The sequence below is a fragment of the Dromiciops gliroides genome, chromosome X (assembly GCF_019393635.1).
Source record: "Dromiciops gliroides isolate mDroGli1 chromosome X, mDroGli1.pri, whole genome shotgun sequence".
NCBI classification, from domain to species: Eukaryota; Metazoa; Chordata; class Mammalia; order Microbiotheria; family Microbiotheriidae; genus Dromiciops; species Dromiciops gliroides.
Window position 1 is genome coordinate 61198425 of NC_057867.1, and position 15695 is coordinate 61214119.

Genomic DNA, 15695 nt, shown 5'->3' on the forward strand with positions numbered 1-15695 from the left:
ATGTGCAGGCTACAAGGGCACTTGTCATGACAGGGTTTGGTTTGGGCTGCTTTTAAAAGTAAGAGAAGCAACTGTACATGTCTGATGACATATGGGGGGATGCTTGTAGGCAGTAGAGACAACAGCACTTGAAGATGTTGCCAGCAAAGTTGCAAAGTAAAGGCCTTTAGGAAAACGCCTGGAATGGGATACAGTTGGCCATTAGTACAACCAAAAAGAAATCCCTCTGAAACTGGAGGGAAGAATTCACATGAATAAAGAAACTCGGGGCCGGGGGGGGGGGGGTGCGGCTAGGTGGCACAGTGGATAAAGCGCCTGCCCTAGAGTCAGGAGTACCTGAGTTCAAATCGAGCCTCAGACACTTGACACTTACTAGCTGTGTGACCCTGGGCAAGTCACTTAACCCCCATTGTCCCGCAAAAAAAAAAAAAAAAAAAAAAAAAAGAAAAAGAAACTCAGGCCTCATTCATTTTTTCAGAAACAAAGAGGTTGGGTTATCCTCTCGGCTGTGAAAGCCAGAGATGATGCCTCCCTCCTCTGAAGCCCCTAGAGCATTTTGTTTCTCCTTGCTTTGTCACGTCCCACCTTGTATTATAGTTACTTCTGTCCACATTTCTCTCTTCTGCTGGACTTGGAAGAGAAGGACAAGCTCTTAACCTTACTTGGATCTACCACAGCATCTCCCTGAAACATTCTAGCTGCTCAGGTCAGCCACAGCAGAAAGGGATTTGTGACCTGAAAAGACAAACTCTAAAGCAACCATATACAATGTACAATGGGGTGAATCAAAGAATCAGAGAATCAATGGGTCCTGAAGTCAGGAAGACCTGAGTTCCAGTCCCATTGATGACATGAGCTGTGTGACCCTAAGCAACACACTGACCATCTATGATTCTAGATGGTTAGTTCTAGGGAGAAGTGGAAGGGTTTCTGACAATATCAGTGGTTCCAGATGTGTTGACCTCAAACAGAGGAATTCCAAAAGGGAGCTAATCTATCTACTGACACCTTTTTCCCCAGACATCATGGGGCTATAACAATTCTAGATCATGATGATTATTCATTCTTTCATTTCACTGGTACAAATACTGAGTTCAGACATCCATACTCTGTCAGTTCATAGCCTAGTGTGAAAACAAAAATGCTCCAAATCAAATTCAGTGGCGTTTCCCTCCTGGTTCTCCTACTTAACGCTAATGCCATAGAAAAGTTCTGTTATACGGCAGTTGGAAACCAAACAAATGGAGTTATGTTGAATCCTCTCTCCACTTGTGTCCACTGCCCAGATGAAGCCAATGATACTGTGTATTTTCCCATCGACAAGGAATGTAACATTTCTTTCTAACATGCCTTTATGTTAAAACCATGGCTTCTCGTGACTGGTTACTAAGATGGCAGGGAGAATCCCATATCATTTTATACCAGACAAGTGGAAGCCCAACATGGAGGCATGAAGAGTTATTGATTGCCATTCTATACTTTCCCCTACAGAGCAGCTGAAGTCACAGGGAGCTCATAGGTGTAGACATGGTTAACAGAAGGGGCTGTATGTAGCCACAGGCGGGGAGCACACTCTCAGATCTCATCTACAAACATTTGGCTTTACTGGGACTGAAGATTATTAGGAGTCAGCCCCTCATTCATTCATTCATGCATTTTTGCCATTTAGGGTATACACATGGCCATTCAGGGAGGAAGTATTCACTGTCAGTGATGTGAAGGGGCTTGCCTGGCAGGAGAGTGTCAGACCCGCTCACCCTCATTTCTTATATGTAGCAACAGTTGATAAAGAGGGAATGAATCATCAGGATTTCTTGTGACATTTTCCTTTGAAAGACAAAAAGAAAGAAAGAAAAGGTAGAGAGAGGCATGCTGTGTTCCTAACAAAGGATTTCTCTTCTCTCGCATTGGTTTCCTAAGTGGGTTTTCCAGGGATGTGCCAATATATTTGCCTGGGCAAGCAGTTTGAAGGAAGATGAGAAGCTAAGGAATTTACAAACCTTTATCTGGATTTGGAAAGCCATTTCCAAAGAGAATGGCCCCAAGTCATTTTTCAGCCACATGAATCTAAACCACGTGAGGAGAGATAGCCACAGAAGACCCCCCCACACCATGGGCAGACAGCAGATGATTCCTAATTGCTAGTGTTAGAATTAAAAGAAAATCTCTATCGGGACATTAGTTCTACACTAAGTGGATAACTCAAAACATTCCTCTTTATATAGGCAACACACAGATGAACTGTCAGCAATTAAAAGCAGATGGCCAGAGCAGGGCTTCAAGAACCCTAGTGAGACATTCACGGGCCTACTTGGCCTCAAGTTTCTAATGTGGCTCCACAGGGGGTTTTTAAGAGTTGAACTTTGCTTATTGTGGTGCCTGGATTTGTAGCAAACTGTTATTGTGGTTTCCACAAAACACTTCAATAATGGACCATCAGGTGTTTGCTAACTGCCAATCACTGATTCTGGTAGCAGATAGGAAAACCATGACCAGGAGAAATTTGCTTCCTCTGAAAGACCATGAGATTTGTTCCCTAAACGTCATTATAGTCATGTACACATGCGTCTATGTATATATTTGGAGAGCGTCATTTGGGGGTCAGTGAGAGCCACAAAACGAAGTTTGCCAACCTAGAACAGTGCTGTGTACATAGCCAGGCACTGTGGTTGAAGAAGGTGAGCATTTCACTTTGGAATGTTCAAAATCCAGGGGGAACCATCACGTACCTGAGGCTGGACAAGTGGCCTTTACTGTGGGGCAGAGGTGTCAGATTCATAGGCCATAAGGCAAGTGCTGCACTGAACTCCCGGGAGTGGCTAAACCAGATTCAAATGTAATTGGGAAATGGTTAACAAAATAAAGAAAAATAATAATCAAGTAAAAAATACGACATAGATAGCATTCAGTTGTGGTTTTCTCAGATCCGTTTCTGTTCAAGTTTGACAGCACTGCTCTAGCACTTCCAGTCCTTTGGGGCACTGGGATGAGCTCTTCTTTTGTAGTAGACTTCCCCCAGATGTTTGTTGGTGTTCCAGGCCCACTGTCTACCCTGAAGCTCAGGGTGCTTGTCCCCAGCACACCAAACTCTAGTTCAGGCTCTGCACCTCAACTCTACCACAGGTGGGGTTAGTGAAATCCCAACCTCCCTAGACATCATGATGAAGATACTATGATAGAGCCTCAGTGTAAAACTGTTAGGGGGCTTGTCTCAAATACACCCAACTTGAGATATAGCTTCCTGAAGCCAAACTGCACTTGAATTTGGGGTTGGAGGAAATCATGGTGATGCAGACATGAGAGAACAATAGACAGTGGCATTAGTAAGGTCCCAAAGTCCACAGGAAAATCCTGCCTCCAAGATGTCATCTTTGTTTTCTCGTGTTTACATCACCATAACTTTTTTGTTTTTAAATGAATTTATATTTTATTAGTCAAAAAGTATCTCTATCCATTTGAAAAAAACAGTAAAAAAAGACTCCTGTAATATTTGACAAAAGAAGGGAGACGATGTGACTATGAAAATGACTCTTTTTCCTTTCCCTAGGAGCACCGATGCACCATCACCTTTGTCCCTCAGCCCTTCATCATCAAGTGCTTTACCATCATTGGGACCTATTGTCATTCCTCACCGAATCCATCACATGGCAGCCAGCCACGTCAACATCACTAACAACGTGCTTCGTGGCTATGAACACTGGGACATGGCAGACAGACTGACTAGAGAGAACAGAGGTGACTATTTGACCACTCCCTCCATTATGGGGTTTTTAAGGAGTTGTATTGGTGGGGGAGGAGAGGGGAAGGCAGAATGGTGTTCGATCTTCAGTACCTCTTTGATAATAGCCACTCACTCAGGTTTCCAAGGAGGTGAAGGCCTCAAGGGCTGAGATGTGGATGGCCCCTTAACTCTTTGGATCTGGGGGGAGGGGAAAGGAGGAGACTGCAGTGAACTTAACAGGGACATGTGTGCACATAATTACTGTAGAACCTCACTCCATTATGTGCTTTATAATAAAGACTAAAACAGAGGAACAAGGGCAGTAGGGCAGAATGATTAGCAAATTAATTAGGGCTCTACAAAATGTTCTTATTTTTTCTCATTTGAGCTAAGGTGTTTCTACCTTCCTTGTAGTCATTAGTGTCTGTCAGTAATGAAAAGACATCATGCTTTTCAGAGCAAGGACTCCATTCCTATCAATGTTTCCATGCTGATGACAGTGGTCTTCCCAATGGAACCATCCATCAGCTTTCATAATGCCCCGGTCAAAATGACCCTGAGCCCTGAATTTGTCTTCCCTGACTCGAGGGGCTGGGGAGAAGAAATGCTCAGTTTTGATGGGAAATCCACAGGCAAAAAGAACAACTCCTTTCACCCCAACCCTTGCGACATCTGCATGTGGAGATGGCCCCGATATCACTGCCAGCCTTCGGCCTGGCAGCTACATCTGCTATCTGAGTGCATCTGGGCTTTTTTCAGGAGGCTTGCTCTGCTCTCAAGTTTGCAGACACATCAAGTGGGTAACAGGAGTTTGGAAGAATCAAATTCCCTGGCTAGGAACCTTGCGAACAGCTTCCTGACACACCTGGATGTTATACGTGCACCAGGGAAGCACATGCACAAGCACCCCCACCTACTGCATGTCAGCGGTTTCACAGAAACAATGAGAAGGAAAACGACATCAGAGGGAGCAATTAGCCACACAGATAAAGGGGCAGGGATGAACCGTGTGCCAGAGACAGGGGCTTTGTGAAGAGTATGCTGGCAGCTTTAGGGTCAAATACCATTGGTCACCACAGCACTATGTAGTGTATGCCTCTAGGCAGGCACAGGCACACACATGTACACAGATGTACATATCTCCACTTTCTGCATGAGCTGGCCAAGTTCTCAACTTATGACTTACTTGTATTGCTGCTTAGCCAGGGTTTTTAGAAAAGATTTTTGGGCCATATGGCCACAGATATTCAGATGTAAGTACTTATCTTGTTTAGCTAAGAATTGACTCTGATTTGCATACTTACTTCACTCTCAGTTATTCCGGGGAACTCAAAGCACTTGGGGATTTTCTAAAATTCTGGCCTGTTAATACTCCTCTTATGCTATATATCTCATGAGAACCTTCTCTGAGACAGACCTGGAGCTCAATTTCTGCTATCATTTACTTCAGTTAACATGATCATTCAGCTCCCATTTAAACTTGAGATCTGCAAAGTATACACATTCACTGATTTTGGTCCTCCCAATGATGTTATAGGTGATATTATTATTATCCCCCAGATATAGTGAACTTAAATGCCTTAAATGGGTGCACATAACCAGTTAAGTGTTGGGGGAGTCAAGCCAGGTCTTGCTGACTCCAAGTCTGGCACTCTATCCACCAAGCCTTAGGAACTTCTCTAGGTTACTGGATCCAAAAGATACGGACAGCACCAAGTACAGGATCTGAGAATGTAAGAGTTCAAAAGACCCCAAACGCTCTAGAGCAGATGGATTAGGGGTTGGCACATTTCTTCTTGGAGCCATTCCCCAAAAGGAAGCCCTGCTATACTGAAGTCGACAAGTGGGCATCCATCCTTGGCTGCTCTCATTCTTTCAAAGGTTCTCCTGGCATCTAATCAAAAATGGCCCATTTGCAACTTAAAGTCTTTTTATCTTGGCTCTGTCCTCTATTGCCCAATACAAGCTGAATCCCTCTTCAACATGACAGAGCTTCAAATACTGGAAATGAGCTCTCAAGTTCTCTGAGCTTTGTCTTCCTTCCCTACCCCATACCCTACACATGCGCTTCCTACTATAGACCTCCTGTGTTCCAGGCACTAGGCTGCTCATTGGTGATTCAAAAACAAAATTAAACTATTCCTTGCTCACTGGTTTGTTCAGCAATCACAGGATCATAGGTCTAGAAGAGACATAGAGGCAGAATCTGAATCCAGCTCCTAACTACAAAATTAGTGCTCTTCTAGCTGGGGGAAGACAACACATATGTATCGATATATATATATATGAACATATGGAGAGAGCAAGTGAGCAAGGGAGTGACAGAGAGAGCGAGAGAGCAAGTGAGCAAGGGAGTGACAGAGAGAGCAAGAGAGCAAGTGAGCAAGGGTCTGAGAGCCCAACTCAGAACTTTTCATTTATCACCTGGCTCTTAGGCCCTCCTCTGACTTTTCCAGCAGCCCCTTTTTCTCCAGTTGGGCACTTTCCCAGGCTGTACCTCCAGCTGACCTCCCACTTTGCAGCTTCCTTTTGCGTCTTGTCTTCCTCCACTAGGTTGTAAGTTCCTTGAGGGCATTTACTATCCTTTGCTCATACTTATATTGTCAGAGCTTAGGACATTGCCTGGCATGCAGCAGATCTTGAATGAGTGTTTATTGACTGACACGCACATATAGTAAAGAAATGGAAAAGGCACCTAAGGTGATGAAGTTAAGAGTGGCTGGACCTAAGTCCATTCCAACTGTCTCTACTGTTTCTTAATTTCAGGAAAACTTATTAATAACAGCTAGCATTTATATAGCCTTTTTCATATATTATTTCATTTGATCCTCCCAATATGCCCTGGGAGGTAGGTACTATTATGACAGTTTTATAGATGATGAGATGGAGGCAGACAGAGGTTAAAGGAATTACCCAGAGTCACACAGCCAGTAAATGTCTGAGACTGAATTTGGACTTAGGTCTTCCTGAGTCTACTCTAGCATTCCATCCACTGTACCACCTAGCTGCCTCTTCTCACTTGATTGATCAGGATGCAATCTTGAAAGCTCTCCTCAGACAAAGTACCTTTCAGAAAAGGGTGTAAGGAGCCATTACAGGAACATCACAAACAGACCCATTGAGTATAGATATGAAGCAAGGTATTTAACAGGAAAAGCTAGACATTGGCCTAAATGTGTTGTCTAGTGTTGTGGAAGATGTCCTGGGTAAGATCCACCAAACGAAAACCATTCCTTTTGATAGCGAGAGTCTCCAAATGCCATTGATAATTGACACTGTACTCATTGCATCAAGCCCTCTTTTTGAAACAAACTTGGCCACACCAATGGGTGGTGCCTTCTCTGTTGTTAGAGGGAGATGGTGCTGATCTTATCATTAGCACAATTGGTCAAGGAGCTGTTTGATGTCGACCGAAAAGAGCTCTGGCCTTTAGCCAGTACTGCTGAAAATGCAGATATTAGTCAGCTTATAATAAGCTCAAAGGGAAGAGAACCAAATTTGGCATCATCTGGTTCCATTCTTAGTCATTTCTGCTGAAATGCTCAGAAAGTCATTTTTACATCACAGCCTTTTCCATCTGCCAGCAGTGAAGTATACAGTCAGATCATAGGTTTACAGGCTTTAGAGGTGGCAGGAAATTTCGAGCTTGGAAGCTGAGATCCAGAGAGGAGATGGAAGTACCTTGCACGAGGCCACAAGGAGCAGAGGAGAGAGGCAAGCCCAGGTCTTCTTCAAAGCTACTGCTTTTATTTGGAATGATTAGCATTCCAACTGGAAAAATTATCCAGGGCTTCAGCTCATTGACAGACAGCCTTAGTGCAAGCAAAGGAAGGGCCTCTGGCCAGCATGAAGGCCCCCAGACACTGCTCTCTTACAGATGAACCCCCTGGTTCCCAGGACCTAGGCACCTGCTTCTTTGGCATTTCTGCCCCTGCTAGATTGTCTGTGCTAGCATCTGCTGCCAGACATGACGCAGGTTCGCAACTTCCCCTTTACTTTCACATTTCTCAAATAATCACACAGACTTTCTTTAGGTTTCTCAAGGGTTTTTGACTACTGGCCACTCCAGGAAAAACAGATAAGAGTTTCAAATAAAAACCCCAAAAGGCAAATGACAAGAAATTTTACAAATCTCTACAAGAAGCTGTAAGTCTCAGATATTTCCTGAGAAGGAAAGGTGGCTTGACCTGCTTCATTCAGCAAGCAATCAAGCATTTAGGAAATGCCCACTGTGTGTGTGTGTGTGTGTGTGTGTGTGTCTGTGTCTGTCTGTCTGTCTGTCTGTCTGCCAGACACAAAAGACAAAAACCAAACTAGTCCCTTCTCTCCAGGATCTGAATTTACATCTGAGTTAGTCACTATTCTGCTTTTCACTTTCTTTATACACCCTATCTTCCTTTTGCCTTCTCTTCTCAAGTAAAGGACTTCTGCTTCAAATTTCTTCACTCAAATGAATAACTTCTGTCCCTGAAGAACAGCTCTGACCTCCCGTAAACCCTGCCTATTACACATTTGTTATACTCACTTAGGCTTTTGTTTTTATCCATTGACAAGAAGTGTACACCTTGACCCATCTTCTTCTTTTATCCCCAGGACTGTCACTCATCCATTTCCCATACCCTTGATAAGAACCTTTCAACCACTATTGGGTCCCCATAGACAAGTCTTCAATCAGGGGCAAATTTTTCCCAATCTACACTGGTCTAAAGCAGCTAGGTGGCATAATGGATAGAGCTCTGGACTTAAGACTTTAGAAGTCCTGAGTCTGAACTCTGCCTGAGAGACTTACTAGCTTTGTGACCCTGGTAGAGGGGAGGGAGAAGGTGGTAGAAATCAGCATTTATATAACATCTTCTATGTGCCAAGCACTGTACTAAGCACTTTAGAAATATTATCTCATTTAATCTGGCCAAGTACCTTTTCCAGTTTCATTTTCCTCATCTGTAAAAAGAGGGACAATTTCAGCACCTGCTTCACAGGATTATTGTGATTATCAAATGAGATAATGTATATCAAGTGCTTTGTAAACCTACTACTAACCTTTTACTCCCCAAACCCTTATAGCATAGGTTCATAGCCCAGCACTGCCATTTATGGACTCTCAGTTGCCTTCTCAATACAATTCAGAGGTTGGACTAGATACTAAGTCCAGTCCAAGTGTGAAATCTTATAATCTTAAAAATCTGTACCCCAAGGAGTTCACCCCATATACAGCAAAATATTTATAACAACACTTTTCTATGGTAGCAAAAAATCAGAAACAAATAGATGCCCATCCATTGGGGAGTGGCTAGAGAAAAATTGTGGCAGATAGATGAAAATAATGGAATATCCTTATGTCATAAGAAATAGTGAATATGAAGAACTCAGAAAAGCATGGGGAGACTTACATAAACTGATGCAGAATAAAGTAAGCTCAACCAAGGAAAACAATATCCACAATTTAATGCGACAATGTAAATAGAAAGAATGCACCACACCCCCAAAAACCCATAACTAAACACTATGTAGTTATAATGACCAAGATTAGCCCTGAAGAAAGGATGAGAAAACAGCCCTCCTTCCCTCCCTCCCTTCTTTGAAGAAGGGCCAACATTTGGAGACTTTCTAATTCAGTCTAAACTTAATTTAGTTTTTCTGGATTGTTTTTTCCCCTCTGTTTTATTCTTTATTACAAAGGGATAGCTTACTGAGTAGGAGAGAAGATATATTTGGAAATGTAGGTGATGTAAAAACAAATGATATCAATAAAATTGAAAATAAAGAAATGTTTGATAAATTAAATTTGGTAGATAGGCTAAGTAAGGAGCCAAGTAATCGATTTCTCCACTCTTTAAATTTTAGGGGCTGGGGAGCAGGGAGAAGGGGAGGTACCATGCAAACCTGGCTTGGCTCTCCAAAGCAAATCTGCCTAATGTCATTGAATAAGCTTAACTGATCTGTATTCTTGTTTCCAGAATTCTTTGCAGATTTAGATTCACTGATGGGGCCTTTGACGCAACACAGCACAATGACCAACCTGGTTCGTTACATCCGCCAAGGACTGTACTGGCTTCGCCTAGAAGCCCACCTGTCCTAATGGCTGAACCGTCATCTTCATCATCCCATAGTTCTACCTCTACCAGCGCACTGACGATCACTGGTGGAACTTCACTCATTTGGGAAATATTTTTTGATTTGCGTGTTCATTTTTATGCCTCTTTTGATATCTGTGGGAAGCAGGAATCACTCAATGTAAGTGGACACTACACCTCCAGAGTAGTATATGTTAAGTCATCTAGCTATTTTGGGTCATTTTAGCTACATCTTTCCAACCGTGTACCCCTTCTATGCTTTACAGAATACTACATTCCCTGCAGTCTTATTTCATGTCCACACTGCCTAAAACTAAAAATGGAAAGAAAGCACTTTGTGAAGATGACGGATTCCTGAGAAGTAAAGCATAAATGTCTTACCTATGTAAAAGAAGAGAATTTAGACACAGAGAACCTGCAGAGATTACAATTTTATAAATCATATAGCTGTCCCCCAAATCTATATTCATATGAGCCAGAAAAAAAAAAAAGAAAAAAAAGCCTTTCACTGCTTCATTACTGGTCAGGATTCACAGCTGAGCTTTTGTGCTTTCCATACATGTGATCTTCAGTGACAATTTTCATTGTGAAACTTCCTGGGAGATGTCCCAATAATATCTAAGAACCAACAGTGTTTGAAGACAAAGCAACACAGCAATGCCACTCTAAAGATGCTAACCAGTATGCTCTTAGAGGGTTTGTTTTGTTGTTTTGCTTTCATCACCTGTCCTAATTCTCTGCTGTCAAATTATAATAGTAAAGAACAAAAAAAAAGGATGGGAGAGAGGGGCAGCATTTGTTTTGAGTGGTTTGGGCAGTCTACTGGCACATTCCCTTTCCATTCTGGGACTTGACCAAGTTTTCATCTTTCCCTAGACTTCCCTTGGAGAAGGGCTCTCCTTGATAATAGAGCTTGGTTGATACACACACACACACACACACACACACACACACACGCGCGCGCGTGTGTGTGTGTGTGTGTGTGTGCCTGCCTCAATGAGAGGTGCAAAATCTAATACTACGCTATAGACATGGCTACTACAGATGGGAGCCATCCCTCATACTCTGTTGGCAGGTTGGCACTCTTTCATGAAATAGATGACAAAATCCAAGTTTTCACTACCTAAAAGTAAGACTATACTGTCTGATGATTTATGATCTGAATGTCTGTTCTTGGCCCTATCAGCTCCCCAAAGTTCCCATTGTTATATGGATATTTTTGCTGATCAGTCATACAATCAATTGGGGTTGATTCTGTTCAAGTCTATGCCATCATGAAACAATTCAGAGGTAATCCCAAAGAAAATTACCAATGACCTAAGAATTTGTGGGCCCTTTTTTTGCTTTGAAGGAAAAAAAAAACATGGTTTGTATGGTAATACTTTAAATAGTGGTGCATTTAAGAAAATCCTGAAGATCTCATCACCAAACACATCACTCAATTTGGCCACGTTTCCCCATCAGTTACAACTAACCATCCATACCTTTTTGCCATGCTTAAAATTGAATTTATGTCCCAAAATACTGCAGTGGAAAATTATGCTCTCCATCTTACCACACACCTATGAGGTATCATCCAAACATTAGCTAATCATAACTGCCTCCTAATGCAAAACCCAGAATATTCTCTTCTGCTGTTCACTAGATTATAGCCGGATTTTTTAAAAAATGTGATTTTAAATCTGATCTTACATATTGGGGATGAGAAGAGTTAAGGAAGGCACATTCAGAATGGTAATTTTTCTGGAGGTAGGGACACATGAGTGTCTGCATTGTAAGAAAACCAGCCTGATGGTTTTGAGAGGATTCAGGTTTTCCATCCATCAGCTCTACATAATGCAAGGCCAAGTCTAGGCTTGTACATTCAATACAGACAACTGTAATCCAAGACTACTGTGGACTACTGAATAGAGACTTTGCAAAATGTAATCTCCAACAACACCACATCAGAGTGCCAGGGGCAGTTTCTCAAGGAAACTTATGTATTAACTTTCCCTTGACACTTGTAGAAGAAAGATTCATCTCTGATTTCAGGATATTTTCATCTCTCGACGTACAGTAGGTAGGAGGCAAAGAAATCTCCTACCTGATTTTGTCACCTCCCATGGCTAAATGTCAAGGCTCTGCCAACAGCAGCAGCAGCAGCAGAATCCTAAATTCTGAAAGGCGAGTTTAGACTTAGCAGCCAAACCATACCTGACCAGTTCTGTTTCACAAACAGTTTAGCGATCAGCTAAACATGGACAGTGAACTACTTTCTTATCCAGAGGGAATGATGCCTTTGGTTCTGTTGTTAAGGATTCGTACTGGTTTATCATTTGCAATGTGGTGACTAGAGTTGTCTGGAATGCGTCTTAGTTAGGCAGACATTCTAGGGTTGCCCATGCTGATGTGTTAAGTGCATTTCCACAGCTCAAATGCTCAGGAGGGAAGAGAGCCTGGGATCCCTTATGGTGATGGTGGAGAGAAGTCATATCTCCTTAGCTCTGTTTTCCTGTCGCTTCTTTAACAAGGGAATGTCTCCAGAGCAGAATCATGGAATTTACTTCAACTGCCAGTCACATTTAGGATTGCCAAGTACTTTCTAAGCTCCATCAGTGCTAATACAGAGAAACCCCAAGCCTATTCTCTCTGAGTACCACCCAGTCATAGTCCAATACCCGCTTTGATAATCCCAAATACCACTAGTGGCAGTGTAAAATGTTTCTGTCAGGCTTTCGACTTGGATATAATTTTCATTAGCTACAAAATTCGTTTGTGGTGGTGTCCTTTTCCTGTCTCAGTGTGGTAGGTAGGATTATTTTGAAAATAATTTACTAGTTTGATACTAAGGATAGAATTTGGCCATTAAGTATGTATGTTGCTAGCAAACCTGTATGTAGACTGTTGATCACTTAACAATTTGAGAAAACAGTGGTCTTTCTTTTGATTGGATGACATCATTGCAAAGGTAGATTAGTTGTTGCTAGTGGGAAAAAATTCAAGCTTGAGGTCCCCTTTTTCCATCAGAGTAGAATGATGCACATCCTCAATCAGTAAGCAAGTGGCTAGATTAGAGCTTGTAGTGAAAATAGTGTTTTGATTATACTTTGGGACATTCTACCACTGAACCATACAGATTCCATTCATTCACCCCATCTTAGCTGCTTTGAAGAGATTTTTGATCATCTTTCCTGCCACAAACTTCTGATGTTTTAGTAAAATTCCCCTTCTGGAGGTGGTGTTAGAAAGCAATTTTTAAATCCTGAGTGGAGTTCCCAGGGACCTAGTTACCAAATAACCAACTTCTTAACGGACACATGGGACTGCATGACCTTGGATCAGTCGTCTGCCCTTTTTGGTTCTCTCTTTAGGGCCCCTCCTACCTCCATGTTTCTGGGTGAAGGAGCTGGCATTTGATGACCCTTTGATTCAAACACTAGGTCCCTACCATTCACAACCCTATACATACACACAAAACAATCCCTTACATTGAATTACAATGAAGTTAACCCAGTTGCTTGATGGAAGGCAGCCCAAACAGCTGGCTGAATGATAGATTGGTTTTTTTTCTTTTTGCACTTCAACTGATACTACCTTAACACAGCCTTATTTGCATACTTCAAATCAAATCATTTTCGCTGGGATTAGCAGTAGAAATAGCATCTGCATATTTGATATCCAACAAGAGGTAGGTGAGTAGATCAGCTAGCGTCAAAGATTAGTTGCAGCATTGGATATTTTAGGGTAAAGAAAGAGAGCTACCTCCCTTTCTGTTTTCCACCTCATGAACATGGAAGCCCTGTTAAATGCCATCCCGTTTTTCTCAGTAATCAGACAAGTAACCGAAGATTGCATTTTGTGTATATGAGGGGAATGGGGTGGGGGGAACCCTTCTGAGCCAGATTGCAGTTGGGGGGAAGGGGGAATAACCCTTCTGAGCCAGATTGGGGGGAGGGGGGAGGTGGGGTATCTTTCTGAGCCAGATTGCAGTTATAGGGATGGGCAGGGGTGGGGGGAACCTTTGTGAGCCAGACTGCAGTATTTGCCCCATTTGGATCCTGACAAGCAGGGATAATCGAAACCTTCAAATGAGGCCCATGCAAAGTCAGGGGACACTGAACTGCATTGTCAGAATCATTATAAATAATCATTCTTCTAAGAGATTGGAGCTTTTCCATTTTATCATCTTTGCAGTGTAGAAAAGCAAATGCTTGATAAAAGTTATTTAAGATGCCAAATGCATGTTGGCTATTGAGTAGTACTCCTTACCTTACCCCCACAGCCTTGGTGGAAAAGTTGGCTTTGGAATTTTTCCTTGACCTTAAGATGGGAGCTGGAAGGTAGGGGGGGGTGGTACAATCAGGAGGCCTTTAAAAACCCCAGCCCTCTCTAAAAGATGGAAGAAAGGAGGACATTGACGTACAAGTGAGGTAGTGTGACCCCTTATGAAAAGTGGCCAATGAAAGCTTTCAAACTAGGAGCCCTTTCATATTTCTCATCCTCTGCCAGGACTTGTGCTCTTTCCTCAACAATTCATGTTTAAGCTGGAGCGGGTAGGGTGTAAGGGGGGAACAAAGTCCCCAGACTCGGTGCCTTAATAAGAATCTTAGATGCTCCCTACCTATTTGGTTCTTTATTAAGTTAAACCACTGGGCTTATGAATAGGAGAAATCCCAGTTCTTGCTTGCTAAGGAAACACTTCACCCAACAGCCAAATCCCATCACCTCTTTCAGTAATCAGTTAACTGGATTCCCTTCTACAATGCCAGGGCCACCTAAGGGCCTACAAGAGAAGCAAGTTCTGATCAAGTAACCATCTAAGAAACACTGAAACAAGCTAAGCTGACATTATTCTTCCTTCTCTCCCTGCCTGACAGATGCTTTTCTATCCCAAACTCAATCAGCAAGGCCAGTGATTTTCCCACACGTGCATATGGATCAGTGTCCATACTGTGAGATTGGTTTTAGACGAGAATAGACCAGCAGAAGTTGTTGTCATTTTACCTTTTAGATGACTCACTTTTTTATATTTTCCTAACTATGGGAGTATTTTTGGCTTTCTGGTTTAGTGAGGCGGCTAAAACACAGATATGTGATCCCTAGGAGGAAAGAGAGTATGGTAAGATGGAAGAAAGCCTCTGTTAGCAGACAAAGTAGGCTGAGTCCCAGAGATGGAAACCTGTGGTTTCCTGCTTCTAGAGTAAGTGGTGGTAACAGGCTCTGAAGTCACCTAGGCCCAAATCACAACAGGGTCAGTGGGGAGGTGGGTGGGTAGTATTTGTTGTTTGGGGTTTGGTGGTTTATTTTATTTTAACACCTAGAGTGTCATTTCTAACTAGACATGAGTGTAAGCTAATATTTATCGTGCTTTTTTCCTATTAACATGGAAATTCAGTACTTATCATCCCAGACCTCTCATTTAATTATGCTTTTACTTTACTGATTTAGAAATTCAGTTTCTGTATTCAAATTCCCCAAATTAAGAACTATCTACTGGTTAGCTTACATCTGAATTCAAACTCTAATCTTTCCTATGTCAATTTAAATTAATCATAGTCAAAAATGTTATGAGAAATAATTTGTTCTTCTAGCTTATAGCAAAAGAACTAAGACTTTTGCTTTTAGTATTCAACATTGATCGAGAATGATCTCTTCCTCATTCTTACCTCTCATCCAGTCAGTTTTAAAACACACGCAGAGTACCGGTGATGTACAAAGCAACAATGTATGCTAGCTAAGTCCTCTGCTATTGAGGAGCTCACCATCAGTAATTAATTCTGGGGATGGTGTGAAATCCAGACTTTGGGGTCCTCCATTTCCTAAGGACTCTCCTCTAACTCTTTTTCTTAATGAAGTATTTCAGTGCCTGGATTTTGGTCGTTGGTGTAGTACCTTGCAGATGAAATCAGTCCCTCAGC

General features: G+C 42.2%; 1 protein-coding gene across 3 annotated transcripts in view; it reads left to right on the forward strand.

The window, feature by feature from the left end:
- AFF2 (AF4/FMR2 family member 2) overlaps positions 1 to 10273 on the forward strand; it is a 538237-nt gene extending 527964 nt beyond the window's left edge. For 2 of the 3 annotated variants that reach the window (XM_043974303.1, XM_043974304.1), the window contains 2 exons: positions 3548 to 3735; positions 9679 to 10273. In XM_043974303.1, coding sequence (XP_043830238.1) covers positions 3548 to 3735; positions 9679 to 9800 — 310 coding nt within the window. In that variant the 3' untranslated portion in view covers positions 9801 to 10273. The remainder of the gene's footprint in view (positions 1 to 3547; positions 3736 to 9678) is intronic. The other variant, XR_006353941.1, reaches the window with a different exon arrangement.
- Positions 10274 to 15695: the final 5422 nt, after the last annotated feature.